Source organism: Miniopterus schreibersii (assembly GCF_964146895.1).
Source record: "Miniopterus schreibersii genome assembly, chromosome: 3".
In the NCBI taxonomy this organism is placed as follows: Eukaryota; Metazoa; Chordata; class Mammalia; order Chiroptera; family Miniopteridae; genus Miniopterus; species Miniopterus schreibersii.
Window position 1 is genome coordinate 94,516,368 of NC_138103.1, and position 27,184 is coordinate 94,543,551.

General features: G+C 46.3%; 1 protein-coding gene across 1 annotated transcript in view; it reads right to left on the reverse strand.

The window, feature by feature from the left end:
• Positions 1-9,355: 9,355 nt before the first annotated feature.
• ADAMTS12 (ADAM metallopeptidase with thrombospondin type 1 motif 12) overlaps positions 9,356-27,184 on the reverse strand; it is a 175,797-nt gene continuing 157,968 nt past the window's right edge. Inside the window, exons 21-24 of the mRNA XM_081131264.1 lie at positions 22,839-23,015; positions 19,710-19,853; positions 15,998-16,157; positions 9,356-13,434 (exon numbers count right to left, since the gene is read on the reverse strand). Of these exons, the coding sequence (XP_080987390.1) occupies positions 13,256-13,434; positions 15,998-16,157; positions 19,710-19,853; positions 22,839-23,015 (660 nt within the window). The 3' untranslated portion in view covers positions 9,356-13,255. The remainder of the gene's footprint in view (positions 13,435-15,997; positions 16,158-19,709; positions 19,854-22,838; positions 23,016-27,184) is intronic.

The window sequence follows — 27,184 nt, forward strand, 5'->3', positions numbered from 1 at the left end:
AACATCTTGGCAGTTTTCTAATAACACCAATAGCATGTTTGCAAGGGTCACCAAAGAGCAAAGCCAATCTGCATAGATTAGCCCTCGCTTTAATAAAGGAGATACGATCTTTAATCAGGGATTTTTTGAAATTTCACACTTAAGCCTTGCTTCTCTCTGTCTTAAGATTTAGCCTTTGATGGGTTTGTAATTAGTTTTTATATAGATCTTGAGGGAAGCTATCTGTATTTAAACCAAGTCATGATGCCAAAGTCATGAGCATCTAGTCTGTCATTTAAAAACAACATTTTTTATTTCTTTAATCAAAAATTCACAGTATTATAGTTTGGATTTTTTTTTCAGTTTTAAAAAATTCATATTACAGAATCATTTTGTAGTCCAAAGACCAACTATGATTTTAGCTAGATTTTTCTTACCTGTTTTATACTTAAAGCAACAAACGGCTTATACAATATATTAACAATTTACTTGAGATAGTCCCAGAAGCTTTATAAATCTTCCAGGATTTTAAAGATACAAAAGATCCTAAAGACATAGGTTGGCAGAACTGAGAGCAGAAGAACCCTCTCTGTAACACGCCCCTTAGCCCAGCCCTTGCTTCCACGGGGAGCCTGGGGGGGCCACCTGCCAAGGACTCTTACAGCCTGCGGGCCTGTCCCATCAGAGCTCTTTTCTCTGTAGCTTGTTTTGTTTCCTTCCCTTTTCTGGGAGGCAGAGGCTGCTCTGTTTACTGCCTTACTCATCTGCTCCATTCAGGTATATAAGTGTTGAAAGATTCCACCCGCTAAGCCTCTATTGAGCGTCTGGTCTATTGAGTTATCTTGGTGATCAGATATACAGGAACAGTTTGAGAACGACAACAACATTGCATCCACGGTGTGATAAGCTCTGCAAGGACAGATTTTGTGAAGGAAGAGGTACCCATAACAAAATGGGCACCAAAATGTGTAAAATGGGTGACGAAACCAAAATCCCTGAAAACAGATTAAGTGAGGAGAAGGGAGCAGTCAGGTCAAGGCAGGTGAAGAGGGCGTGGGACCTCGGATGGTGACCTGAGGTCACACTTGAAGCCCCTTGCTCCACTTCACCTTTGCTGCAGCGATGGACACCTGCTCCATCCACACGCCCAGGCTGCTAGGCCGGTGCTTCCAAATTGTCCTGGGCGTACAAGTCCCCGGGAGACGGAAAGTGTGCACTCGTTCTGCAGGCTGGGTGGTCCCGAGACCCTGCACCCAACAAGCTCCAGCGATGCTGATGCTGAGCACACTTGGGGGGAAGGCCCTCACTTCCTGCCCTCACTTGCTTTCTCTCTCCTGCAGTAATAAAAGTCAAATAGTAACAAAGGCTCGTAAGAAAGCCAGCATCTCGTCCTGTGGCCCTGATATCATTCGCAGGCAGCCCCACTTGGCCCCGGTGGTGTGGGCCCGTGTTCTCTCCTTGATTCGGCATTTTTACTACACAAGGAACTTTTTTTTGGGATAAAATACCCATGAGCACTAAACTACCGGGAGTGGGGTTCGAACCCACGCGGACATGCATCCATTGGATCTTAAGTCCAACACCTTAACCCCTCGGCCATCCCGGTGGCCAGCACTTTTAGAACCGCTCTCCACTGGCAGCACCGGAGGACTTCAGGCACGCCCCTCCACTTTCCCCTCCGTCCTAATTACATCTCGGCTTTTTAAAGTCAATTCGTACCAGGTGTCCGTGTTACTGTGTCCATAAGTATGATGCCATTAAGTCAAACAGTAGCCTATGATTTCTTCTAGTACAACTTTTTTGTTTTGTTTTATTGAACTTAAAGATTATCCCTTTTAAAATATTTCCCTTGAATATCTGACTTGAACAGCTTTTATACCTTTTATTATAGTTCTTCCAAAAGTCAGCTCTCCTCCTCTCCAGCTTTTTTGAGATACTATTGACATATAACGTGAGTTTGAGGTGTGCAGTGGCATGGTGTGGTACACATAAATACTGTGAAATGCCTGCCACAATAAGCTTCGTTAACACTCCACCGCCTCAGAATTACCATCCCTAAGTCAAATCTGACGGACAGTTCTGCAGTTTCATTTCTCTAAGACAAAGCCCTTCTAGAACCCTCCTTCTCCTGCCCCACCTGGGCCGAGAGCACGCCCCTGTCAGTCTTTACCGCCCTGCTGTGTGTGGTTCTCTGACCTGGGCTCCTTATCTCCCTTTCTCCTGGGTCACTATTCCATGTTGGTGAACAGGATTTTCCCGCTGCTCTTCACACAAGAATGCAAGGTGTAGAGCTGTTGGCTGAAAATTTTTTTTCTCAGAATTTGGAAGACGTTGCTGCCATTTTCCTCTGCTTTTTAGTGTTTCTCTGGGGAATCCATTCCTATACCGTCCTCTGTTGTCACCTGTCATTTTTTTTTCTCCAAAAGATTTCGATTTCTTTACCCTTATTCTGACATTTCTTGATGACTGTAGGTTTTCTGCCTTCGTCACAGTGAGCAGCCTTTTCATTGTGCAGATTCGGGTCCCTCAGTTCTATGAAATGCTTTTTCTGTTGTTTTTGCTGGTTTTCTCCCCTACCTTCTGTCCTTAATGGGCCTTCTAGTATTTAGATGTTCCACTTAGGAGAGATTTTCTTAACTTTTTCTTCCCAGTCATTTGTGTGTGTGTGTGTTTGGTTTTGAAGTTTGCTTTTCCTTATGTTCCTATATTAAAGCATTCTGTTCTTGCTCTTTGAATTCAATTGATTTGACCTCAGGTATTTCTTTAACACTGAAGTTTTGTTCAGCACACTGCATTATCTTTACTTTCTTTAAGTTCTCTTGTTTATGTTTTGGCCTCTGTCATGCTGCAAACAGGCCTGACTGCCGGAGATCCCTGTGTAAGAGGGAAGCTTTGAAAAGTCTATTTGAAGTTTGTGTCTGTGCCTATGTGTACGCTCCTTGAAGAATTAGAGGCTATTTTAATTCCAGGCCGCAGAGGGCGATCTTGCCTTATCTAGAGGGATAAATCCATCAGACAAGGTTGAGGTGAAATCAGTTAAAAAACCTTTGTGCTAGTTTGAACCTCAAGGGGAGATTTTCCAGTTTCCTGCGTTGTTCCATCCTATGTTCATGTCCACTATTGCAGAAAAGTCGCCTTTAAAATTGTTCGACTGAGATGCCCATTGATGCCCAAACAGACTCAGGTGGGAACATCTTTCTGAGTTGCCCACTTAATGGAACCAAACAGCATTATTTGATTATGTTCACGTCTTGAAACAGCACCTTGCCCTAGTCATTCTCATTATAACCAGTAATGGACGTAACATGATAACCGCCTGGAAAGCTGCCCTGGGGATGCCTTGACCACCTCCGATATCATGAGGAGGGGTGGTGAGCAGTGGATGGGCCAGAGCCCTGGAGGAATGGTGAATAGACTTCTGGTTTTTCAGCAGGAAAAAGAAAACTTAAAATAGAAAGGGGGCAAGTGCCTAGGTTGGGAGAAGCAAAGCTTGACCAGAATAAGGAAATCTCTGTTAATAGCTGGACCTGTCAAAGAAGGGAGTCCCTAGAAAAACACCTTTCCCTATGGCATTGCTCCCTAAAGAGAATCGGCAAAGCCCTGTTGCTAAGAGAACTTACAGGAACATTTCAGTTAAATGAAGGATGTCAGGATCAGTTGCCAGGAATTAGGTAGGGATGGAAGTAGAGAAAGAGAGATATAAGACTATAAAGGTTTTAAGGTTTGGTAAGTCATTCCCCTCTTTTCCTCTGCTGGGTGAGGAACCAGCTGGGAGAGGGGGAAGGAGAGGGAGGGGGGAGGGGAAGGGAGTAGGGGAGGGAGACAAGGGACAGGGACAGGGAGAGGGGGAGGGAGACAAGGGACAGGGGGAGGGAGAGGAGGAGGGAGAGGGGGAGGGAGAGGGAAAGGGAGTCAAGGGACAGGGAGGGGAGCACAAGAGCCTAGCAGCTGAAAAGCCAGTCTTTACCTTCGTTGATGACGCCGCTCCAAGCACACAGCTGCCCCCTGTGATGACGGTGGGCCAGCTGCCTTTCTCCACAGAGGCAGCAGTGACTTCTCCGCCCAGTGCAGACAGCTGGCAGCCCTCTCCTGATAAAACGAGAAGCAGAGGATCCCTGCTCCCTGGACCAGCTGGCTCGAACATTCCCGCCTAAGGACTGCTGCTCAGACGCCTATTCCAGTTCAGAGCTACTCCCGCCGGCGAGAGCGCCCGCGGGGCTATTTGGGCTGCACAGGTCAAAGCTTCAGCCCAGGGCTTTTCTCCGAAATTATAAGCGGGACTTGGAAATTTTCCTGCAGACACTTTTCGAAAGAGCCTACAGTTTGGGACCTGCAGTGTCCACAGCTGACCGCTGAACACAGGCCCGGGGGCTTTGTTTCCGAGACCCGGGATCAGCACATTCAACACACCTGCAGGCCTCGCACCCGCTCCTGCGGTTGCAGAAGGAACAGCGCTGGGGGTCAGGCTCCGCCTGGGGCTGACCCCAGGCAAATGCGAGCTGGGCCGGGCCTGGGCGGGGCGGGCTGGCCACTGAAGCCCAAGGCTGGGGATCTGGGTCCCAAACTCTAGCTTCACACAGGTTTCCTTTTAAATATACAACAAATACTTTTTACTTATGTCTATGTTTTAAAAAAACTCAGCCAAGTAGATGTGATGACATTTCAGATAAAGAATGAATGTTTGTAAATGGCAAGAGGGACAATTACTGTTCTCTGAATTCTTAGTAGAAAACAGCAGAACCGGCTCCAACTAGTTCAAGTGGAGAGGCGACTATTAAAGGATATAAAGTAGTTCACGGGGCCTCTGGGAGGGGGTTGGGGTCGGACAGGAAGCTGTGCAAAGTGGGAACAGCCTCAGGGCAGCACTGGACCTCCCCATGGAGCCCACTACAGCCTCTGGAGGACTCGGCCCTGGCTTCCCACACCTGCTCTGGGGGAGGTCTCTGCTCCCCACACCTGCTCTGGGGGAGGTCTCTGCTCCCCACACCTGCCCTGGGGAGGGTCTCAGCTCCCCACACCTGCCCTGGGGAGGGTCTCAGCTCCCCACACCTGCCCTGGGGAAGGTGTCTGCTCCCCAGACCTGCCCTGGGGAGGGTCTCTGCTCCCCACACCTGCCCTGGGGAGGGTCTCAGCTCACCACATCTGCCCTGGGGAAGGTCTCAGCTCACCACACCTGCCCTGGGGAAGGTGTCTGCTCCCCAGACCTGCCCTGGGGAGGGTCTCTGCTCCCCACACCTGCCCTGGGGAAGGTCTCAGCTCCCCACACCTGCCCTGGGGAGGGTCTCAGCTCACCACATCTGCCCTGGGGAAGGTCTCAGCTCACCACACCTGCCCTGGGGAGCGCCTCTGCCCTGGCATCTCCACCCAGGCTGCCTTGGAAAGCCGGGATCTCTCCCTATGGCCCACCGCCTCTCTTTTCTGCTGTATTTTCATGGCCCTTCCTTCTTCCCAGTGAATTCTTGCTCCCTGGCTCTCCTAGTTTCAAAGGAGGGTTGGTGGAGAGCTTCTGACTCAAGGAGGTAACATGCATAAGGGGGGAAGGTGCTCAGAAATAGAACTCAACAAGTGTTGCATGACCAAGAAGGATGACAAATGTCTGTGCCCAGTTATATTGTCCTATAGGCAGGAATCCAGGAACCGAAATTTAATGCATCACTGAATGCCTTTGATTAGCATGGGTGTGTTTATTGATCAGGGAACCAGGGAACCACCCTATGTCAATTTGCCATCAAATAAATAGTTCTTCTTGTGATAGTTTTTTTTTTTTTAATTCAATTCAGGGGAGTGAAACCTGTTACTGCGTCCATGGCTCTGGAAAAGGGGATACTATATTAAATCATTCACTGAGCATTAATTCAATGTGTAGTTAAATGGAAAGGTTGGTTGAATAAGTTGTGGTAAAGAGGTTTGGGAGGATTAGGGGCGAAAATTGTTGGTCAGAAATTCTTAAGTGTTTGTTTTTTCAAAGTTAGCCCTTTTAATACATTTCAAAATCACATGGGGTTCTTGTTAAAATCCTGGGCTCATCCCTGACCCAACAAACAGGTCTCTAGAGGAAAAGCCTGGAATATCTATTTTAACAAGCTCTTAAGTGACTTATGTCCACCAAAGAGTGAGAACTGCTGCTTTATGTGGGAAGTATAGCTACCATGAAGGAATATTAATAAATTTGAAGTAAATGAATGAATTTATAAAGACAGCAGGCTACTGTTTACATCGAATTACTTATGCTAGTCTCTACTTGAAGTCATGTCTGCCACACATGTTGTCATCCAAGAATCCAGCTATCAGCCCATTTGAATTTCAGATGTCTCACATTTCCCAGCAGTTAATAGTCTACATTTTTCTCAGCTGATGGTCCCAATCAGGGCACAGCTTCTCACCTGAGCCACTAAATCATTGTCTTTGATAGCAGAACTGGAAGCAGGGCTCACTTCATCTCCTACTGGGTTTTAGCATCTAATTGGCACTTATTTTTTTAAATTTAAAGTCATCCTTCTTCTAGGAGAAAGATTTCGCTTTCCACTAGCTAGGCTTTTGAAGCCAGTATTTCCCAAACTTAATGTGCATCGGAAAAATCTGGAAGGCTTGTAGCATCCGCAAGGCCTCTGACTCAGTGGGCCTGGGATGTGAGCGGGGTCCGCATTAAACATGCAGAAAACACAGCACTAAATGAGCTGTGAAAAGGACAGTTGTTTAGAGTGAGAGCTGAAACAAGAAGTGGAGCACTGCCCTGCTCGACCTTAGCTGGGCGAGGCGCATCCACAGGGTGACTCGGCATTTGCGCAGCTCTGCGCACACCTGCGAGAGCTCCACTAGTACTGATTTGGGAGATATAAATACACTTAACAAAGAGGTGAACCTGCAGATGAGGAATCTGCGAATAATGAAGTTCGATTGGCACTTGGAACTTGGTGCATGCAGCGGTTTTTAATCATACACCCAATTATTTGGCACTTGTCCCATTGAGAGGCAGGTCTGTGTCTTCTCCCCTTGAATATGGGGAGACTCCAGTGTTGTGAGTTCAGTTCCAAGTTGTGCAAAGGGGACTGGATGTTTTAAAGGGAGAATGAGAGAGAGTAGGAAAGAGGAGTGGGAGGGGGCTGGAGCAGAGTCAGAAGGTGAAAAGTCACTAAAATCGTGTAAGAAGGTTGGTCAATGTCAGTGTGATTGGGTCATTGTGTCTGCGAACTGGCACTTATCAGTCAGAGGCTGGGAGACCGGTGCCCTATCCTTCCTAATGATAGCATTTCAAAGGAATGACTTTCAGGCCTGTGAGAATGACAGTCCCAGGCTGTTGAAGAGTCACATACATCTCAAAAGGGACAGAGAGAGGACTTACAATAGTGAGCTTTTAATAAATGCACTAAGAAAAGGGAGGTCAGGGGCCCATTGGAACACATGTTAAATTCTCTTGGCAGGCTTGATCTTTCCAGACAGGAACTCAAGATGGCCTGGGCCATCCTGGGGACACAATCTTAGGCTGCTAGAAGCCATGGTCAAGTCTCTCAGGGCAGGGGTTTGGACAGTCTTTTATGCCAGGATTTCGCAGTTCTCAGTATCATGGGGCAGAGAGAAGCCAGCCCTCTGAGTCTTGTCTGAATCCTTGACCCACAGAGGCGGTGAGCACAGCCAAGTGGTAGCTGTTCTTACACCGCTAAGTCTGGGGTTTTTTTGGGGGGCAACAATGGAACAGGAACCTGGCTGCTTATCCCCTCTGGTGGGAGTGGCCCCCTAGCCCTTGCCTCTGGCCAGTGTAACAAACCAGCAGTCAAGCCTGGGATGGATTGCTCCTTCCAGCCTCAGAATCATGGTGTGATGAACACTCAGCAATCGGCTGCTATAGGTTCAAACTGGAAGAGAGGCGCAGTTTTGCTTGGCATCCTGCTCGTAGATTAGAGCCAGGACCATGTAGGGTGGTGGGGTCCGGGGTGGAGTGGAAAAAGCAAGTCAGCAGCCATCAGCACTTCCCTGACTGTGCCAAGAAAAATGGGGTTAGCAAATAAACAGCCTGCAGAGGGGACTGCAGTGAGGAACCGTGTAGTGGGGGGGGGGGGGGGGGGACACGGAGGGTGATGTCCAGTGGGATTTTGAAGGGGCCGATTGTAAGAAGTTACCATGCCATGAGATATCAGAGCAGGTCTGACCTCGGAGCACTGATCCCAGCCTTAAGCATAAGAACACCTAACATAGGGAGAGGTCCAGGGGCTTGATGGAAGTGGCCCCTATGGTTGAGGAAATGCCCTTGGAGTTTCCTATCTTTTTTAAAAAAAGTATACTCCATATTTCCCGATATGTATTTTATGTAAAAATGCTTCCATTTCACCAATCCGAATCAAATTGATGACTCAGAAGCTGCGTCATGTTTTCCCTGCGGTTTTTCACATCCCTTGGGCACTTCCACTTAGACCAACACTCTCCCTTCACAAGTAGAGGGATCGGTTCACTCGGCTTTCCCAGGCTTCCTCTCCCTGCCGGGCATGGCGTTAAGAACGGGCTGTCATGATGCATAAGGATGATCCTTGCCCTCAGGGAGCTGATCATCCACAGGAAAGACAGACAGAAATGGAAGTAAGTCATTGCCTGAGACCGACCCGAAGTCCACGGTTTGGTGGTGGTGGAACAGACCAGCGTCTGGTTCTGCTCTGGTTCAGCGGGCTTGCTCTGCGTCACATTGCCCCTCCAAACACGGGGGACGTCGCAGACAGAGGGTAAGCTGCGGAGGCCAGTGAGGGAGAAAGGAGCAGAGAAGGGCCGCGGTCTTTCTGGCAGGGGGAGTGCAGGCTTCCCAGGGGAAGCGGCATTTGAGCTGGGCTCTGTAGAACACGTCACCTCGTAGTCACAGAGAGGAGTTTTGCAGGTACAAGCAGGGAGGTGTTGATGGCCCTCTGCGGGGTCTTCTTGCCCGGAAAGATTCCTTCCACTCGGGGCGCCCTCAGACATTCTAGGCATGGCCTGCAGCTGCCTGGCGCCCCGCCCTAGTGCCTTCAGTCCTTCCTGGGAGAGGCTGCCCCGTCCACATGCCCGAAGGCTACTTTGAAATAGGACTGACCCTCCGAAGCAGATCCCTCGAGACGCGGGTTCCTCTCGCTCCAGCACCATGTCTGCACTTCGGATAAGATGAAGAGGTGATGCTGAATGCGCGGGACCAAGCACTGTGGGAGGTTTTAGGCAGCGCTTTCGAATAGCACGGGGGAGATTGTCAGTTGGTGCATGATTGTTCGTGAGACCCAAGCGCTACCTCCCCGGGCACGTGACTCATCTGGCAACACACCGATCTCGGGAGGAAGCGGGAGGGAATCCGCAGGGGGCGTGGGAGGCGGGCTGCTGAAGCAGGGATCAGCAGCAGGGAGAAATGAATCACATGGAAACGTCAACGATTTCGGCCATTTATTGATGCCACGCAATGGCAGGCTACGATTACAGTCTGGTTTTAAATACTGAGGTACCCAGCAGGGTACCCCTTGAGGCTGGGCCTGGCAAAGCAGCACAGAGATGCAGGGAGACAATGGGTTGGAGGACAATAATAGGTAGATTTGTGCTTCCCAACCATGTTTTTAAAAAATGATATAACTTAAAATACTAATACTAATACTATCAGTAATATTTGAATTAGCAATACAAAAACCAGGAGTAGCGTCAAATGTGTTGGCTAAGTTGTAGCACCAGCAGTTCCCATCATGTGGTCTCTCTCTTCAAAGTGAATCACTGTGCACCGGGTGCCAGATACAGTCCCAGGGCTTTGTCTCAAAGTCAGCGGGAGAAGAGCCGAGACCTGCGATCTCTGGGGTAGTGATGTGTTGCTTTCAGAGTTTAGAGGACTGTAGCCAATTGACCGGGAAATTATAACCTGAAGGAATATAAATCCCTCAAGCTGTGTTTCAGAAACTTAATGAAGGTTATCAAAAACATTCACTAAATGTCTGAAAGCATCACGTTGGGATGACTCTGCCAATTAGGTGTCAGGAGATAAGGTGGAAGTTCGCTCTTATTGAACAAAACCCATCATAAAGTCATTCCTAGAAAGAAGCAACTGTTTGTATCACCAAACGGTTTCTTGTTTCACTATTTAGTCTCTTGAAATATTTTTTATCATCGTGTTGAAGTATGTTTTGTGTTCAGGAATTAAATTAACTCACAACTTTTCAGAGAACTGACTTGACCACTGTGAAAGGCAATGTAAACCAAACTGGGTGTGAGAACCTAAATGTATGTGAGCACCAGGCCCTGTGGCGGCCCTCTCTGGCTCATCGGGGACCTGTGTCCAGTGTCTCCTGCTACCCTTCTCACTTGCTTGTTCAAGCTGGGAAGGAAGGAGGGCATGGATGAAATAAACCAACAATGCTGCTTCATGTTGGCCCCTGCGAGCATCAAAGAAGTGGTGAAGACACCGTCTATGTTCTTGCCTTCAGAGCCTCCCTGATAATCTGAGGCCCCTCTCTTGTTACAAGCACAGGGACCTGTCAAAGCCCTGATGACCCAAAGCAGAGTGATTGTCAAGGCAACAACCATATCAGATGACTCCAATAGCAAGTGCTATCTTTATCCTGGGGTCCAGGTTGACAGATGCCACATAACTGTCCCACAACACAGCCTCGGGGATATCCATGATGCACAATTAGGGGCCATTATTCTGCCTTTGAGAAACGAGCAAAAGGCCTAAAGTGAAGCACCTGGCCAGGTCCTCCCTACATTTCTACCATCTTTGCCACATGGGTCATAAACAACGTTCTGTGTATTGGGAAAACCAGCCTAGTTAAGTTTGTTGAGGTCAGCAGGAAGCCAAGTTTGTTCCTGAGTTTTGTAAAACTGGTCCTATCAGATCCCTCATGACATGCATGACCTTCTGATAGTACAGTACCAGGTTAAACCAATCTGGTTTACTAAATTAACCCCCCTGAAAACCTACACTGCACTTCAGGGGAAGCCTTTGGGAATTGCCTCATTAGAAAAAAAATCAGGTTCTCCTCCACTCACATTTTAAGCATCTACTCTCTAAAACTGTTATTTCAAGAGGAAATGTCATCGGCCAGCAATGTTTAATATTTGAAGACAGAGAACACAAAGCAGAGTGATTGTCATAATTAGTACCTAGAAATAAATTTCCTGGCTTTAGGTAAACATTTCTACTTTCCTCCTGTTTCTGGTCTATCTTGAATTTCATCCCAACCCCAGTGTTTTATGTTCCACGGACACTTATCAGAATAATAAACATTGATGGCTTGAAAAAAAATAAAAAGCACATAATATAAAAATTTTGTTTCTGGTATCCAAGCAATAGAACTGGCATTGGCCAGCAATACCGTTACACATTGAACAGAAGATGGATGTGGACTTGCCCACGTCTGCATCTATCTACATGTTTTTGTTAGGTCTGCCACCGTCTAGATATTAGCACCGTTTTTCAATAGCACCATTCTGTTGAACGGATAGATAATTCAAGATATGGGACGTTGCATTCCATAGTGGATATTGACTGTACCTGTGCATGACTTTGAAATACGCTGCCCATCACATGAAGGCCACCTTCCTGCCTTCCCTCTGTCAGGAGGTGATTCTGAGGGCTCTTCCCCTCGAGGCTCCACACCCACCCACTCGCCCACCCTCTCCCTCTGAACTGAGTTCAAGAAAATACATCCTCTTAGAAACCAAGAAATTCACCTTGAATTTGAGACCATCACCTACTTTGATTCCTGTTGGTGGTGGGAACATCCAGGATAAGCCCCCTGACTTTCATTTCTGTTTTGTGGATTCCCCTTGACTTGCCTGTTCCACCAACCCCTAAAAGACCCTCAAAAGTAACTACCGGGTGCACTGGGGCATAGGTCATCTTTACCTCACTTCTGAGGGATTTTTTTCCCCCTCCAGACTAGGAATTTGTACTAAGTTCTTGTATTAATACAATCTACCTGGTTCTTTGAGAGATTCTAATTGGGAACTCCATTTTCCCACCTGGTTGGAGGGGGTGGGGGCAGCCATGGGCCAGGATGGGCCAGGCTACAGCAGTTGTTGTGTGTAAATCCCAGCAGTGGAAAGACGTCCGACCTGAGCTGATGACTCAGGCAAGGAATGTGCCAGAGAGGGAAAGTGGGACAGGAAGACGTGTTTGCTCTTCACGAAGGAAATTTCCCAGGAAGTGGGAGGAATAAAGGCCCACATTCCCTTTCTTATATAGTTGACCCTTGAACAATGCAGGGGTTGGGGTGCCAAACCCTATGCAGTTGAAAATCCACATATAACTTTTGACTCCCCCAAAATGTAAGTTTTCCCTTGGTATCCGTGGGGTATTGGTTTCAGGACCCCCCCTCCCCCCCAGCCACACAGATGCCAAAATTCATGGAGGCTCAAGTCCCCTAAATAAAATGGCATAGATCAATGCATACAGTCTGCCCCCTACACCCATGGACTCCCAACTGCAGATGGAAAACATGAGTATTTACTGAAAAAAAATTAGTGTATAAGTGGACCCATGCAGTTCAAAACCATGTTGTTCAAGGGTCAACTGTACTAGCAAGAAATTAATTTCTGTCCATTTGCTTTTTAACAGTTTTCTTAGAAATTATCCTCAGGCCAGAAATGTCCTCTGTGTAACCTAAATGCCTCAGCTTTATAAAATCCTACAGTTCCTGCCTGCTTTCTCCTATTCTAGTGCCCTAGGTGGGCATGGGAGTCTGAACAACCCAGATATACGGTCTGCAGGGATTAGGGGCAGACTGAGGGATGGAGCGGGCACTTTCTGTTCCTCTCTGCTTGAGTCCTGGGTGAAGATAGGGGATCTCTGCCTGGGTGAACTAAGGGAATGTTCCTAAAGGCTCTCCTAGGATATTTTAAACAGCAGCTGCCCCCAGCAGAGGGGGTGTGGGGAAAGATGATTTTACCAGGTCAATTAACAAGATTCTTTGTTCCTTGGGTAAGTGTGGCTCTGTTTCCTGATACCTGGGAAAAATCTGGTCTGTTTTTCTCTTTGAAGGGTAAAAAAACACATCATTTCACAGACTTGCCTAACCTGGTACTTTCCCAGGAGCTGAGCCCAGGAGATGCCTAATTTTCTCGGGTACCTCGCCTGCCTATCAGGGAGCAGCAGGTGTTATGGGCCCACACCTCCTGCGAGGGACAGTTTGTGGCTGATGGAACACAGTGGATTTTGTTTTGTTATGACCCAAAGTTGGTCCTGAAATGCACAGAGCAACACCTCCTGAAGTGGCTCCTGGGGTTAGCACAGGTCACAGTCAGCAGGCTGCGGCAGTCTATGGTGGCAGGTGGCTTCCTCCTGGACTTAGGACGCTTTGGGGCTTTTGAGTAACTGTGGTTTTCTTGGCCTTCGGGTGTGGACCTCGTGTGTCTGGGAGCACGAGAGGCAGCACTGAGCCTGCACAGTGGGCACAGAACATTTCTTCATGGTTTTCAGTGTCTGGCAGAAACTGGCGGATAAGTTGTCCTTGGTGCAAAGCACATCTGTGGAAGGAGAAAAAAATTAAGAAAATACCAAAGGTTATCTTTTATAAGTGAATGAGCACAACTTCTATTAATAATGGAAGGCTTTAAACATCTACCAAGAAAGATTCCACAATAATTCATAATAATAGTGGACATCACTGAGCATTCGTTATGTATCAGGCACTGTGCAGGGTGTCTGTGTTAAACTGAATTATCAGTTATAAGTCTTCACTCCCCTGTAGCAGTGTTAAACATTCCCACCCTTGCCATGGTCGCCTGGTGGGTGAAGAATAACGCTTCTCTACTTCTGCCCTTTGGGTTCAGCTCTGTGACGCTTGGGACAATGGGACACCAGTAGACATGATCCCTGTGGGGCCTTGGAATGTGCAGAAGGGTGACCCTGCCCTGATGAGCTGCTGCCATCACCATGAGAACACGGCGTGTGCAGGCACTGAACCAAGGAGGAAGCCGAGCTCCACCAAACCTACAGCCTGCAGCCTGCAGCCAAGGCCGGGCTAGATCAGCTGCACCTTAGTTGACCCACACAGGCTGAGTAAGAAATACCTGATTGTAGTTTTAAAGTCGAGAGTGTAGAGGTGCTTCGTTGTGCAATATTGCTATGCGACAGCTGAAAGCAATGTTTTACCTGCATTGCTTCATTTAATCTTCACAGCAGTGCTGTGGGATAATTACAGCTATTCTTTCTGTTTTCCAGATGAGGACTGTAAGACCTACAGAAGTTAAGAACTTGCACAATGTTATCAAGCTGATAAGCGGCGCAGCTAGATCTGGACACAGGCAGTATTGACCCTACAGCTCTTGCTTTTATCAGTCATCCATTCAGAATACCAAGCAACCCCCCAGGTGGGCAACTAACCGATGCTTTCTGAGCATCACTCAGCAGAGTGAGTAATGTGGTCCTGACCTCCAGAGATGCACCATGAAGGGTAGGCATCAGACATACACGGGTAATTCCCATAACAAGTATATAATTAGTTACCTGGGTTCTGCTCTAACTCGCTCTGGGCAAGAAGTCCCTTAATTTGGGGGTGGGGGGGGGTGGGTCCTGCTCCCCTCATAGTCACAGCAAGGAATTAGACTGGATTTCTCAGGAACTACCACCACACATTCTGTGGGTGAGACTCAGACTGCCTGGCCCACAGTCGCCTGGCCTGGAAGGAATTCAGTAAGGTCTAAATCACAGATTTCTCTCCTATAAAGTGAATTGTTTCAAACTTAGCATGAGTGCCTCTATGAGCTCTGATTGTCTTTTGCTCTCCTTTACAGAAAAGATTTGCATAGTCCTGGAGAAAAGCTTTTTCACAAACAGGCTTCTGTCCTATGTAAATAGAACTGTCAGTAAAAGTAGAAATTCAGGTAATACCCCCTTTACTCAAAGCCTGGGACAGTGTTTTTGCCTCTCTCTGCTCTTTCACCTTCAGGTCATAAAGGCAAAAAATACTTTCTATCTCTTCAGGACATTCCCTCGATGGTGACTTGTGTGTTTGTGTGTGTGTGTGTGTGTGTGTGCGCTTTGTGGAGAAATCGGTGTCTTCTGTTATCTCTCAAATTCCATTTTGTGAGCAAGTTTTAAGTGCCCTTGAGAATAGGTAACATGCAATATTCCTGGAACCCCAAACCTCTTCACTGCTCATTCTTTTCTTCCTCAGGACTCTTCTTATACCCGTTTTAACAATCTATCTCCTGAAATCCCACAGAAAACTTTGGTACATGCTCTGATATTTGAGAAAGAGCACATGTTCTGGCCAAGTATTCCTACTATGGAAAGAAACTTGAGCGTTTCCTCTCCCATGTCCCCCTCCCCTACAGCAGCTGGCATTTTCTATGGGGCCAGGGCCGTGTGTCCCGTGGGCTGCTGTTCAGAACAAGGGAAGGGATTCCATCCTAGGTTTCTGGTTGTGGAACAGAGATTAGCAGGGAAGACTGGGTGACAGGGCTATTCCACTTTCTTAGCCAGCCTCTCCTGAAACCTTTGGGGATGGTGGACAGAGAAGGTGCATTTGTGGCAGCAGATAGCTGAGACAGAACTTACACCTTAGAGCTCCCCTGTGGGACCACAGTGGAGCCTGGACTGTCCCTGAGAGGGCAGCCTGGCTGTGCTTCTTTCCTTTTCTGTCTTGCTGCCCACACTCCCTTAATGGTCTTCCCTGGAGCATTTTCTTAACGAATCCCTTGCACACAAATTTGCATCTCAGAGTCAGTTTCTGTAAACCTAAGACAGTGTGCTAGATTGATATAGAGGGCCATTTAGTACTTGATGGGGTTCCTGAGAAAGGCAGGAGCATCTCTGAAAAGTCTTTGAAAAAAGAGAAGTGATTCTCACCTGTGTGGGATGATATCCGTGTGAATGCACTTTGGGACAACGGAAGAGACAATCCCTCAAGGAATTAGAGTCAATCTTCACCAAGTCAGACAGCTTCCTCCCAGGGATGCTGGCTGGCTTTTCCGCATTACAATTCCGGGCTCAGTAAAGGAGACTAAAACTACCCAGGAATCGAGTCTTGCAGGACAACTTATTTGTGAAAAGCTCTCTCCCCCCTGAGCAAAGCCATTCACTCACCAGCACTCTTCCTGCAGGCCTGCTGGTTGCATCTTTGGAACTCAGGAGGTCTGGGTTCATGGTCACACTGGCATTGGTCTTGATCTTCAGTGTTGTTGTCCTCTGAGGAAACACAGTGGACATTCCTCTTCTGAAAACCACCTCCACAGGAAGCCGTGCACTGAAAGAGGGGTGCATGGAGAAATTCAGAATCCTTCCCCAGACTCCCCAGGAGAACCCCAGCAGGACATATCCAACCCACCATGGTCAAGTAGGGGGAAGTCTCAATGATCAGAAACCTTTCTGGAGTCATAGAATAAAGGCTCTAATAATGTGGAGATGTAAATTTAGGAAGAGATTATATTATAGATTGTGTGGACTGTGTTCGGCTTAAGTTACTATTGGGTTCTCTGTAGAATGTGTACAGAGGTTGAGTTACGAGTAAAATAGAAAAAAATTTCATATCTGGGCCCTGGTTTCTTGGCAATTCATTTTCTCTGAACTAGTTTTGATCTGGGGCTGGAAATCATATGTGAGGAAAGGGAACAGAGCTATAAAGAAAGCTGAGAGTTGAATAAAAAGGGAAGTGAGAGAGGTGGAATGGAGAGAGAGTTTGGAATGGACCTCGCTGGATCACGTGTGGGCTCAAGCCATTCTAACAGGCAAGGTTCCACTGTAAGGTCATGATCTGGCCACCTGCAATCAGAAGAGAGATTCACCGGCCTGTGAAAGCAGCTTAGACAAGATGATTCCTGGGGATGGAAGAAAATATGTCTGAATTTACCATATATATGTGTTTAAAATTCTGGATGTCTATCAGAGAAATTTGAAAATACTTATTTATAAAGATATATGTACCCCTATGTTAATTGAAGAATTATTTACAATAGCCAAGACATGGAAACAACCTAAGTGTCCTTCAACAGATGTCTGGGTAGAGAAGATGTTGGTTCATACTACAATGGAATACTACTCAGCCACACAAACAGCATCTGACATTGCACCAGAGACCTTCCAAAAAGACTGAGTCCTAGGAGGCCTACCTAATACATAGAAACAAACCCAAATAGGCAGCCAAAATGGGGAGACAAAAAACAAGCCCCAAATGAAAGAACAAGAGAAGTCTCCAGAAAAAGAGCTAAATGAAATGGAGATAAGCAATCTATCAGATACAGAGTTCAGAATACTGATTGTATGGATGCTCAACAGCATGAAAAAAGATATGGAAACTATGAAAAATGACCAGTCAGAAATGAAGAATGATATAGCAGAAATAATGAATACATTGGAAGGAATAAACAGCAGCTTAGAGGAAGCTGAGGATAGGATCAGCAAATTAGAAGACAGGGAAGAAAAAAAATCACTCAATCAGAGATCCAAAAGAAAAAACAATTAAAAAACAGGACAGCCTAAGGGAACTGTGGGACAATATGAAACGTAACAATATTAGCATCACAGGAATGCCAGAAGAGGTTGAAAGTAAGCAAGGGTTAGAGAACATTTTTGAAGACATAATGGCAGAAAATTTCCCTAACCTGGTCAAGGAAAAAGTGACACAAGTTCAGGAGGCACAGAGTCCCAAGCAAGAAGAATCCAAAGAGGCCCACACCCAGACACATCATAAGTAAAATGCCAAAAATTCAAGACAGAATAGCAAACACAGCAAGAGAAAAGCAATCTGTTAACTACCCAGTCACAAAAAGATGAAATATTGCCATTTGCCACAACATGGATGGATCTTGAGAATATTTAAGTGAAATAAGTGAGTCAGAAAAGGACAAGGACCATATGACTTCATTCAGATGTTAGATATAAAACCAAAAGTAACAAGGGAACAAACCAACCAACCAACCAACCAACCAACCAAACTCATAGATACAGACTCAAGAATGCTGGTTACCTGAGGGAAAGGGGAGTGGGGGAAAGACTAAGAGAGTAAAGGGGTCAAATATATGGTAATGGAAGGAGACTATACTTTGCGTGGTGAACACACAATAGACTAGGCAAATGTTGTATTATAAAGTGGCACACCTGAAATTCATATAAAGTTATTAACCAATATCACTCCAATAAATTTAATTTAAAAAGAAAAACAGTACCCTGGCTGGGTGGCCCAGCTGGATGAAGCATCGTCCCACGCACCAAAGGGTTGTGGGTTCAGTTAGGGCACATCCCTAAGTTGTGGGTTTGATCCCTGGTCAGGGCACGTATGAGAGGCAACCGATCGATGTTTCTCTCTCACACTGATGTCTCTCTCTCTCTCTCCCCCTTCCTTCCTCTCTCTCTAACATCAATAAAAACATAACCTCGGGTGAAGATTAAAAAAATATACTTCCAGATAAAAGAACCTGCATGTATGAAAAGAAGAATGATGGGTAAAAATAGCAATATAGTAAAAGCCAAAGGAAAATATAGTACATGGCAGTCTTGGAATCCTTCATGGGCGTGCAGGTGCAACTACACAGCTAATGAAAATTACTAAGAAGAATATAGCATCAGCAAAATATCTGGGGGCATTATGTCGGGCAAAATACTGCATTGGCCTGTGTTATAATCATCAAAATACACTTACATAAGAACATGTTACTTTAAAAAACATTTGTAGTTGGGAGGTCAGTGTATCAGATCCTCTTGGCTCTCCCTTTCCCAGCTGGGCCTTGGATCTTCCTCAGCTGAGATAGCGTCCAACTTCATGGAAGCACAGCCCACTGGCCTGCACTTCATGCCCAAGTTGTGTGCCTCTCATCTCCTGACTCTGGGCTTTCTTGTTGCCAATGGGACATGAGACACAGTGGGACCTGCCCACACATGACTAATCCAGGACAATGCAGGGTACTAGCCATCTGAGGGGAGACCTTTCACCCATTCCTGGGAGACTGGAGCCAGCAGACTTCTCTCTTCCTACCTCTGGACGAACCGCCCTAAGGGGCAGTAGTTCACACAGCTTTTAGACCTTTCGAGAACGAGTCATCAACTGCTCCGGACACCAAGCATGTCAGGTTGGTAACGCACCACCTCTCGTCCGTTCCCCACTTCCCTGCTTCCTTCCTTTCTTCCTATCACATCTGCTTCCCAGGCATTGTACTCCCCAATAAAGTGATTACTTTCGCCTCAAGATTTTATTTTCCAGAGAATCCAGGATAAGACAAGTCAGAGCGATGGCCAAATCTGTCTATGGAAGAATTTTATTAATTTTCGATATCACTGATATATTTATTTATACAATAAATAAACTTTGAATAATAATAGATCTTTCCCTCATTTACAGTTTATTTCTTTTATTTGTCTCTCCATCCAACTGGCTGGCCACCGGCAAGCTGATCTGCAAATGATGGGAGACCTGGAAGTAGCTAAATCAGGCTCAGCCTCAAACTTGAGGGTGCGTGCGATTCCTGCAAACTGCCTTTTCTTGGGCCTTGGGCCTCTGGGACAGTTTTGGCATTAGATCTGAATCTTTTGAAAGTCTTTGGCCTTTTTCTCTTCTGAACTCAAGACAGTAGACACCATGTCAATGTCAGTAGACCACCATGTCAGCTATGGGTCAACTTCAGCAGACTTAGAGGTATTTACATAGCAGAAGAATATTAGAACTAAAATATAGAGAAACATGCTGTCAATCGATGGATACACTGCACATTACAAGGAATATATATTACTTTTGAAATCAAAAGAAAACAAATGCTTTTTTTTTTTAAGACTAAAATAAACTGAAGAGAACACAACGCATTCTTACCAGGTCCCAGTTCCCTGTGGCCCAGTGACAACAGGGGTGCCCATTGCAGGGTGCAGTAGACACGGGCTTTTTTGCCCAATCACAGAGGCCCCTCAGACAAGTCACTGCTCTCTCCTGCACTCCGCCTCCACAGGACCTGGAACACTGATATGGGACAGGGACAAGGTTAGGTGACAATCACACGTGGCATCTGCAGTGATGAGGGAAGAACTTTCTAATGTCATTTCTGTTGTGTGCAGTGTTATTAAGAATATTAGTATCTCTACTGGAATTGCAGCATCTGTTATAGGTTCCTTACAATGACCACTCAGTGATTTCAAACAACAGCGGTGAAACAGACTTAAAGAGAAGGAAGATTGACAAAGGAAATTCTGAGGATAAGAGGAGAAAAAAGCAGAAGATGCCAAATAGTTCCATGTCAAATATGTCAAACAGAAGGAATTTTGGTTAAAAATAGAAATAAGTCATCAATCCAGAATGGACATCATTATCTGCATTTTGCCTTCTGGCAACAGTGTCTAGAAACCAAAATGTAAAATACAGTCATTTTTATTATGGTTAGCTCCGACCGCCTAAACCGGGAGCACACACATTTGCAATACAATTTTGTTCATCTCCTGTTAAAAGGGGATTTGGTCTTCCTTTCCTACCAGAGCTGAGAATTTGTCTCTCTTCTGAACAGGGAAATGGGTAGGTTTGCTTGGGGTTCTGATGCACCGGCTGTAATGCCCACAAAATAAATCTGAAATGACAAGTTGGGATCCTGAAGGGATACAATCTAAAATGTGTCAGGTTTTTGCTCACTAAAATAATTTTATAAGACATATTGTCTCATCTTCCTGAAGTTTTTGGAAGGAAATTAACTCACCAAGACTCTCTGAAAAGCACTTTGAGTACTCTCAAAAAGCCTAGTACTTTGAAGAATCTTAATTATGGCATGGTAACAACAACAAACAATTCTGGTTGTCAACATCTTGCCCATCACATCAGGCACTATGTGTATGGTGGTACCATAGAAAATAGAAATTATATACAAGTAGCCCTTTCTGCTTAATAAAAGAACTAATCTACTACATTCACAATGTTCCAACTTTGAGAGTCAACATGGACTTTCCCAATTTATTCACTCTGTTTTTAACTATATGAGGAGAGGAGAGTAATCCCACACTTGGGATCCTTGTGTGTATTTACACATGTGCATACAGATTCAGGATCACCTAGCTGAGTAATCTCCAGGAAAAAGGGGTGAAGAAGATATAAACCAGTGGTCCTCAAAGTGTGGTCCCCAGGCCAGCAGATGCAGCATCTTCTGGATACTTGTTAGAAATGCAAAATTTATGCTCCACCTCAGTTCTCTGAATTGGAGAGTCTGGGGGTGTGGGTCCGGACACCTGTGTGGGAACAAGCCCTCCAGGTGATTCTGAAGCATGTTGGTTTGTGGCCCACTGGAGAAGACACATTCTCGCAGCTGAAATGCACTTTCCATGCAAGCAGCCTGGGCTGGCTGGCACCCCCTGACATTCCCATGTGGCATTAGATAGTGTGTAGACAGAGCAACATCATGATGGCTCAGGAAAGCACCTGAATGTGTCTAGTCCTCCAACACCTCCAAGGATATACCCAACTGACTTGCATTTTCCATCTCTGTTTCTCTGAGCCCCAGAGGGAAGATTTCCAACTTTGTGGTTTGCTCAGAACAGAGAAATTTGGAAAGGAGGGTGGTAGGCCTTCAGGGAACAGCGCTCTGGGAACAGGCTCATGATTGGGGCTCGCAGAAGCTACTGAGGAAGTATAAAGAATACATCTCTTTCATAACCAGAGAGCAGATATAATTGCTCATTTTTTATAACCTGCAAATGCTATTTCTCTGACAGGGCAATTTAAGCTCCTCTGTAAATTCCAGGATTCCAGAAGCCATTATTAGGCTCAGCATACATGAGAGCTTGGAGGTCTAAGGCCAGAGCATGGGAATAGCAAGTGCTTCATGTTCTCCAGACCTGGGCAGGGGAAGGGGGAGAAAGAGGGGACAGTGGTGGCTGCTGCCCCAGAAAGCACCAGGTATCGGCCCAGAGGGTGAGAAATCAGCATGGCTGCTGGACCCAGTAGACTATAAGCTCTAGGGGAATCCGTATTCCATCGTTTGACCCAAACTCTATATCCTACACTTGTACTCTACCTTCCCTTCCCCGGCACATGGTAGGACACCCAAGTGGCTCTTAATGTACTCTTTTTCCTCAGTTCACTCTCCTCTCAGTGCCTACTGGGCTAAGGTCTACAGCAGAAAGAGCACAGGCACTGGAGTCTGCTTAGGCTGGAGTTAATACTCCACCAATTTATTTTCTAGTTGGGGGACCTCATGAAAGCTTCTGAGTCTCAATGTCTTCACCAATAAAATGCAAATAATAAGGCCTGTTATCCAGGCTGTTTTGAGAATTAAACTACGTATTGTAGGTAAAATGCCTAGCTCACGGACACCCTCAAAATATGCTGGGTTCTCTTTGTCTCTTTTTTCCACCATGCATGATGGATTTGGGAGTAGTATTTCTGTCTACTGAGGCATTTGCCTATTGGCAACTAAGATCATCATACTTCACTAAAGAACGGTAACCTTGTTTTCATGTGTTGACGTAGCACAGAGGCCCAGCAGGGTCTGGGCCCTCACAAAACAGAGGACTTGGACATGAACACACACACACTTCTTTTTCTTTGTGCAATGATCTGGGCATCTAACTGAGAGGGAGAACTCTAACATATCCTATGTGTGGAAAGGATCTGACCATCACCCCCAGCCTGACTGCAGAAGCCTAGGAGGGCATGTGAGGCTCTGATCTGAATGGCTCTCATCAAAGTGGTCCACGTGCATTTCCCCAGCAGGGACCTCCAACTCTCCTGTATACCCATTGGGAGACTAGGTTCTAACAAAAACACGGACGTGTCGCAGTGGAAGCTGCACAACATAGTCTTTAAGCTGTTGACCTGGTCAGCCTCCCCATACAGTGCTGGATCACTGAATGGAGGCCAGTCGTTGGCAGGATGCAGGCATGGTCTTCCCTGACTTCCAGGCTCACATGGTGACACAGACATTCACTCTGGCTCCTGGCTGTGTGGATGGTGGACAAGGGGCTGTACCTGGCTCCAGGGCTCCACCTGCCACTCCTCACAGGGCTCCGGGTTGCAGCTCATGCTCAGCGGGGGAGGGATGCCGGCTGAGAACTGGCAGTGAAAGGGCCTCAGGCTCCGGTGGTCCCGGCCGTCCACGCACTGAATCTCCCGGATCTGGAAGCCGCCGCCGCAGTTCCTGGAGCACTGTGTGGAAAGCAAGAGAAAGGGGACAGAGGCTCCCCTATAACACACAGTTCTACATGTTGAGTTTTGCACACTGGAATTTAATATATGTTCCTGGTGACATGTTATGTATAAAAGTTGAGGAACATTTGTATTTAGCAAATAGGCTAAATACAAACAGTCCTCAACTGAGGTTCTTTCCCTATTTAATTCATTTGTAAATATTCACATCTGAAAAAATGTAGCGCTGCCATTGACAGTCTGAAAAATCCAATAAACACGGAGACAAGAAGTACAATCAGACAGGAAGACTAGCAATATATGCAAATATATTAGCAAATAGATGACTCCCAAGGTCATAAGGAAAAGCTGCCACTGTCTCTTATTTTCTAGCAAAGCTATAGATAATAGAGTCAACTACCCTCTAAAGTAAAATTACAACATTGCCTAGGTAGGAAGACCTCATTCCAAGAAAAAATGTAAAAGTATTTCTAATTCATTTCAGAAATTAACGAGATCTCTTAGACTTAACTATGAAAAGGGTGGTGCTCATTCTCAAAAAGACAATACAGGGGTAGGTAGTCAGGTCGCCAGTTTACGAAACTTCAGAAGGTGAGGGCAGGATGCTCACTCAGGAAGTGTGGGAGCTGTGGGTGATGCACAGTGTTGGTGTCAAACCCACGGAAGGGTTTCCAAGCTCATCTGTGTCATATACTGAGCTTCTTCCAGCACAAGAACCACTGTTTTTCTCAGATGGATTTTAATGCTCTGAAATTGCCGTGTGTCTTAAAACTGACGTGCATATTTACTGTGCAGTGTTTCCTTTCCTTCTGAAAAGCTGTAATTAAGCTGATGATGTAGCCTCCAGGTGGTGGTTTCTTAGAACTGAGAGTGTTTGAGCACTAGTTTCGTGATGGAGTGTTCGTGATGTGAACACTTCAAGCTTTGTTTCCACAGTGGGAACTATAAAGAAGATTCTGTATCAGATGAAAATTAAATTGTGTATCTAAAGCTCTTGTGCAGTGTCAGTGCATGGTAGTATTTGGCAAATGCCAAGGCCCAAGACAGGTCAAGTCTTCCCAAGTTCATGGACATTTGAGTGCCTTGTCTGCTTAGGGCTGGGAGTGGACACCTGCTTGAGCCAGTCACTTGGGTGACAGGACTTATTCCACTATTACCTGTCCACAGGCCTTCTGACCCTGGAAACCAGAGGTTAGTAAACACATAAAAGCTGGTCCTAACCTTTACCTAGAGCTAGAGTTTGCCCAGGGTTTCATTTGAACAGTCGTTTACCATCGACAAATTTGTTGCAAAAATATTCTCTCTTTTGATCCTTATAATAACTCAATGAGGTAAGTAGAGGCAATGTTCTACACTTCATTTTTCAGGGGTGAGCAAACTAAAGCTCCTAAGAGGTTAGATGAATGGACCAGAGTCACATGGTGGCCAGTGACCAGGGAGAGGCCCAGCGCCAACCCAGATGAGTCCGATCCCCAGCCCAGCGCTGCTTCTAGGATTCAATTATGCAGAACTACTTTTTCCCGAGTACATCTCTGGGACAAACCTGAGGACTACGACCTTGAGTTGGTTCCAGACAGATCAATGCATCAAGAGGAAGCGAGTCATTCTGGAAAACTACCTCTACACCTTATGAAGCTAGAGATCTGAACATGAATCGCATTCTACTGTCACAGGTGAGACAATGTCCATAGCAGTGGTATCGGCTTTAACAAGGACATGAGTGCAAGAGACACAAGCTGGTAAAACAAATGAAATTCAGAGCAATCACAGTGAGGACCCCGGAGGCCTCACGTGTGACACATGTGGGTTCAGGTGAGTCTGCAGCATACCTGTCGTCCTATGAGAATTAAGTCTCTGGATCTGGGGTAGAGATTGGTGGGATGATGCAGAAGGTTCAGGGAAAATTAGAATTCTTCCCTCTGAGAAAGCATCTGTGAAAAGGCAAACTTGTCATCTTGGCCGAATCTAAACCCTCTGGATACTTAACGGCAAAACCAGGGTCCACTTTCCTACTCTAGGTTTTGGGGTTTGCCTCTGAATGAGCTTACAAGTCCTGAAGGAAGAGAAAACTAAGAAGGCTCTCAAATCTTTCCCAGTGTGTGATCCTTATGACCTGGTTTATAAAGCAGGAGTCAAAACGGAGTCTCTCTTAATCATCAGAATTTCAGAGAAAACCTAAGCCGACACTCCCAGGAAAAACAGAAGTCATGTATGCAGTATCCATGATACCCCATAGCCAGAAAAAACAACAGTCAGTGCAACTGACTATCAGCAGTTAAACAGTGTCTCTGACCTTGGGTGTATCTGTTATCCTGAGAGAAGAGATGTTTTCTTTACTGATAGGACTGTATAACTCTGAGGATTAGATTTTAGCTGCGGTGGTGACCACATTCTGGCAGATCTTGATTAAGTCAGAGACATCTTCCGCAGAACTACCAGGAGTGCAGGGGTTAATAGCACCTGCCACCCTCCCGGGCACAAGGAGAGGAGATCCAGAGCCAGGGAAGGGATGTGCAGGCAGAGCAGGGCTTTCCTCAGGGGGTCTGGCTCCAGAGAACGGCTTCTAGGTCTCTCCTCCAGGGTTTGACACCACCTGGAATTCTTAGGGCTTTAACTGGAGTGACCTTTGCAAAGTGTGAGCTATTTCACGCATCTGTCCTTTCCATGAGCCGTGTAATTTCCACAGAAAGGATTAGTCCCAGGGATGGGAAAGCGGACCTTTAGGACTTGCTCAGAGGTAGAAGATGTTTCTGGAGATTTTTCTGGATATTGAAGAGAATTTACAGCCAAGCACCGAGTCCTTGTTGGACCCTGGGTTTGTGCTGAGTGGACAAAGAAACAAGAGCCAGCATTCCTCACTAAGAACAATGGTGTGTGCAAACGGAGGAAGGGGGCTGGTGGGCGGCAGAGACAGGCCAAGTGATCTTCTTCTTCCCCTCTTCCAAAAGATCAGAGCCTCGCTCTGGGAAAAGCAGCCTGAAGCAGGTAAATGATGTTCCAGGCTCCTGTGTGCAGGTGAGTCTGCCAGGGGAGCCGGAGCTGCCCGGTGAGACCCGTCGCAGTGCTGCCGTTGGGGACATGAGCTCTCCACTCCACGAGGGTGCTAACGTCTAAAGAGGACCCCAGCCTCCCCAGACTTCTGGGCAGCTCTTTCTTTTCCCTTCTGTGTCAAGGGAAACTGGCTCCCCAAAGAGAAGACAGGGCCTACAGGACATCTTGGGTTGTGTGTGCCTGGCAAGCAGGTGTATGCATGGCTCCCACCTCTGTACCGCCTACTGCCAGGTGGCTCTCAGCCCCACCGCTGACCATTGTCATAGCCCAGGTGTATATCCCCCAGGGGCCGGCTCAGCCCCATCCAGGGTGACTGGCAGGTCTGGCTGGTTAGTGTCCTGAAGCACCCAGGCTAGGTAATCCTAGAACCCGATGCAGCCTTTACAAGAACTCTGCAGACAGCCCAATAAAGTGAGCAACCACAGCCCAATTAGCAAAGACAATAAAACCACAAAAAGATACGGAAAATAGGAAGTGTACTTCTAACGATCAAATTCTTCTTTATGGCTCAGCTTTCTTTTCTTTTCGAGTCTGGCAGATTTAATGTAATACTTGCTTTGTGAGCAGCTGCTGAGCCACGATTTAATTACACATGTGATAATGTATAATTATTAATTACGATGCTAAATTTAAGTAATTTAGAAACAGTGTTGCATCCTGGACCAGCAATCAAGGGCACAAATTTAACTTATCTGGTAAAGAGAAGGACAGGTAGATAAAAACATGTGGATTAATAAACACTCTGTACTTGTTCTAAAACTACTGTACACAAGAGTAGTAGGCCTATGGTAACCCTATGATTTACTCACCCACGATTTAATCAAAGAAATGAGGCAGCCCTGCTGGTGTTGGCTCAATAATTGAGCATCCACCTACGGACCAGACGTTCACAGTTCGATTCCTGATCAGGGCACATGCCCGGGTTGTGGGCATGCAGGAGGCAGCCAATCGATGATTCTCTCTCATCATTGATGTTTCCCTCTCTCTCTCCCTCTCCCTTCCCCTTCCTCTCTCTGATATCAATAAAAAAATATTAAAAAGAAAAGAAAAGAAATGAGGCAGAAGGGAGGCAGGGAGGTAGGAAGGGAGGAGAGAAAGCTACTTTTTAGCAAATGCAT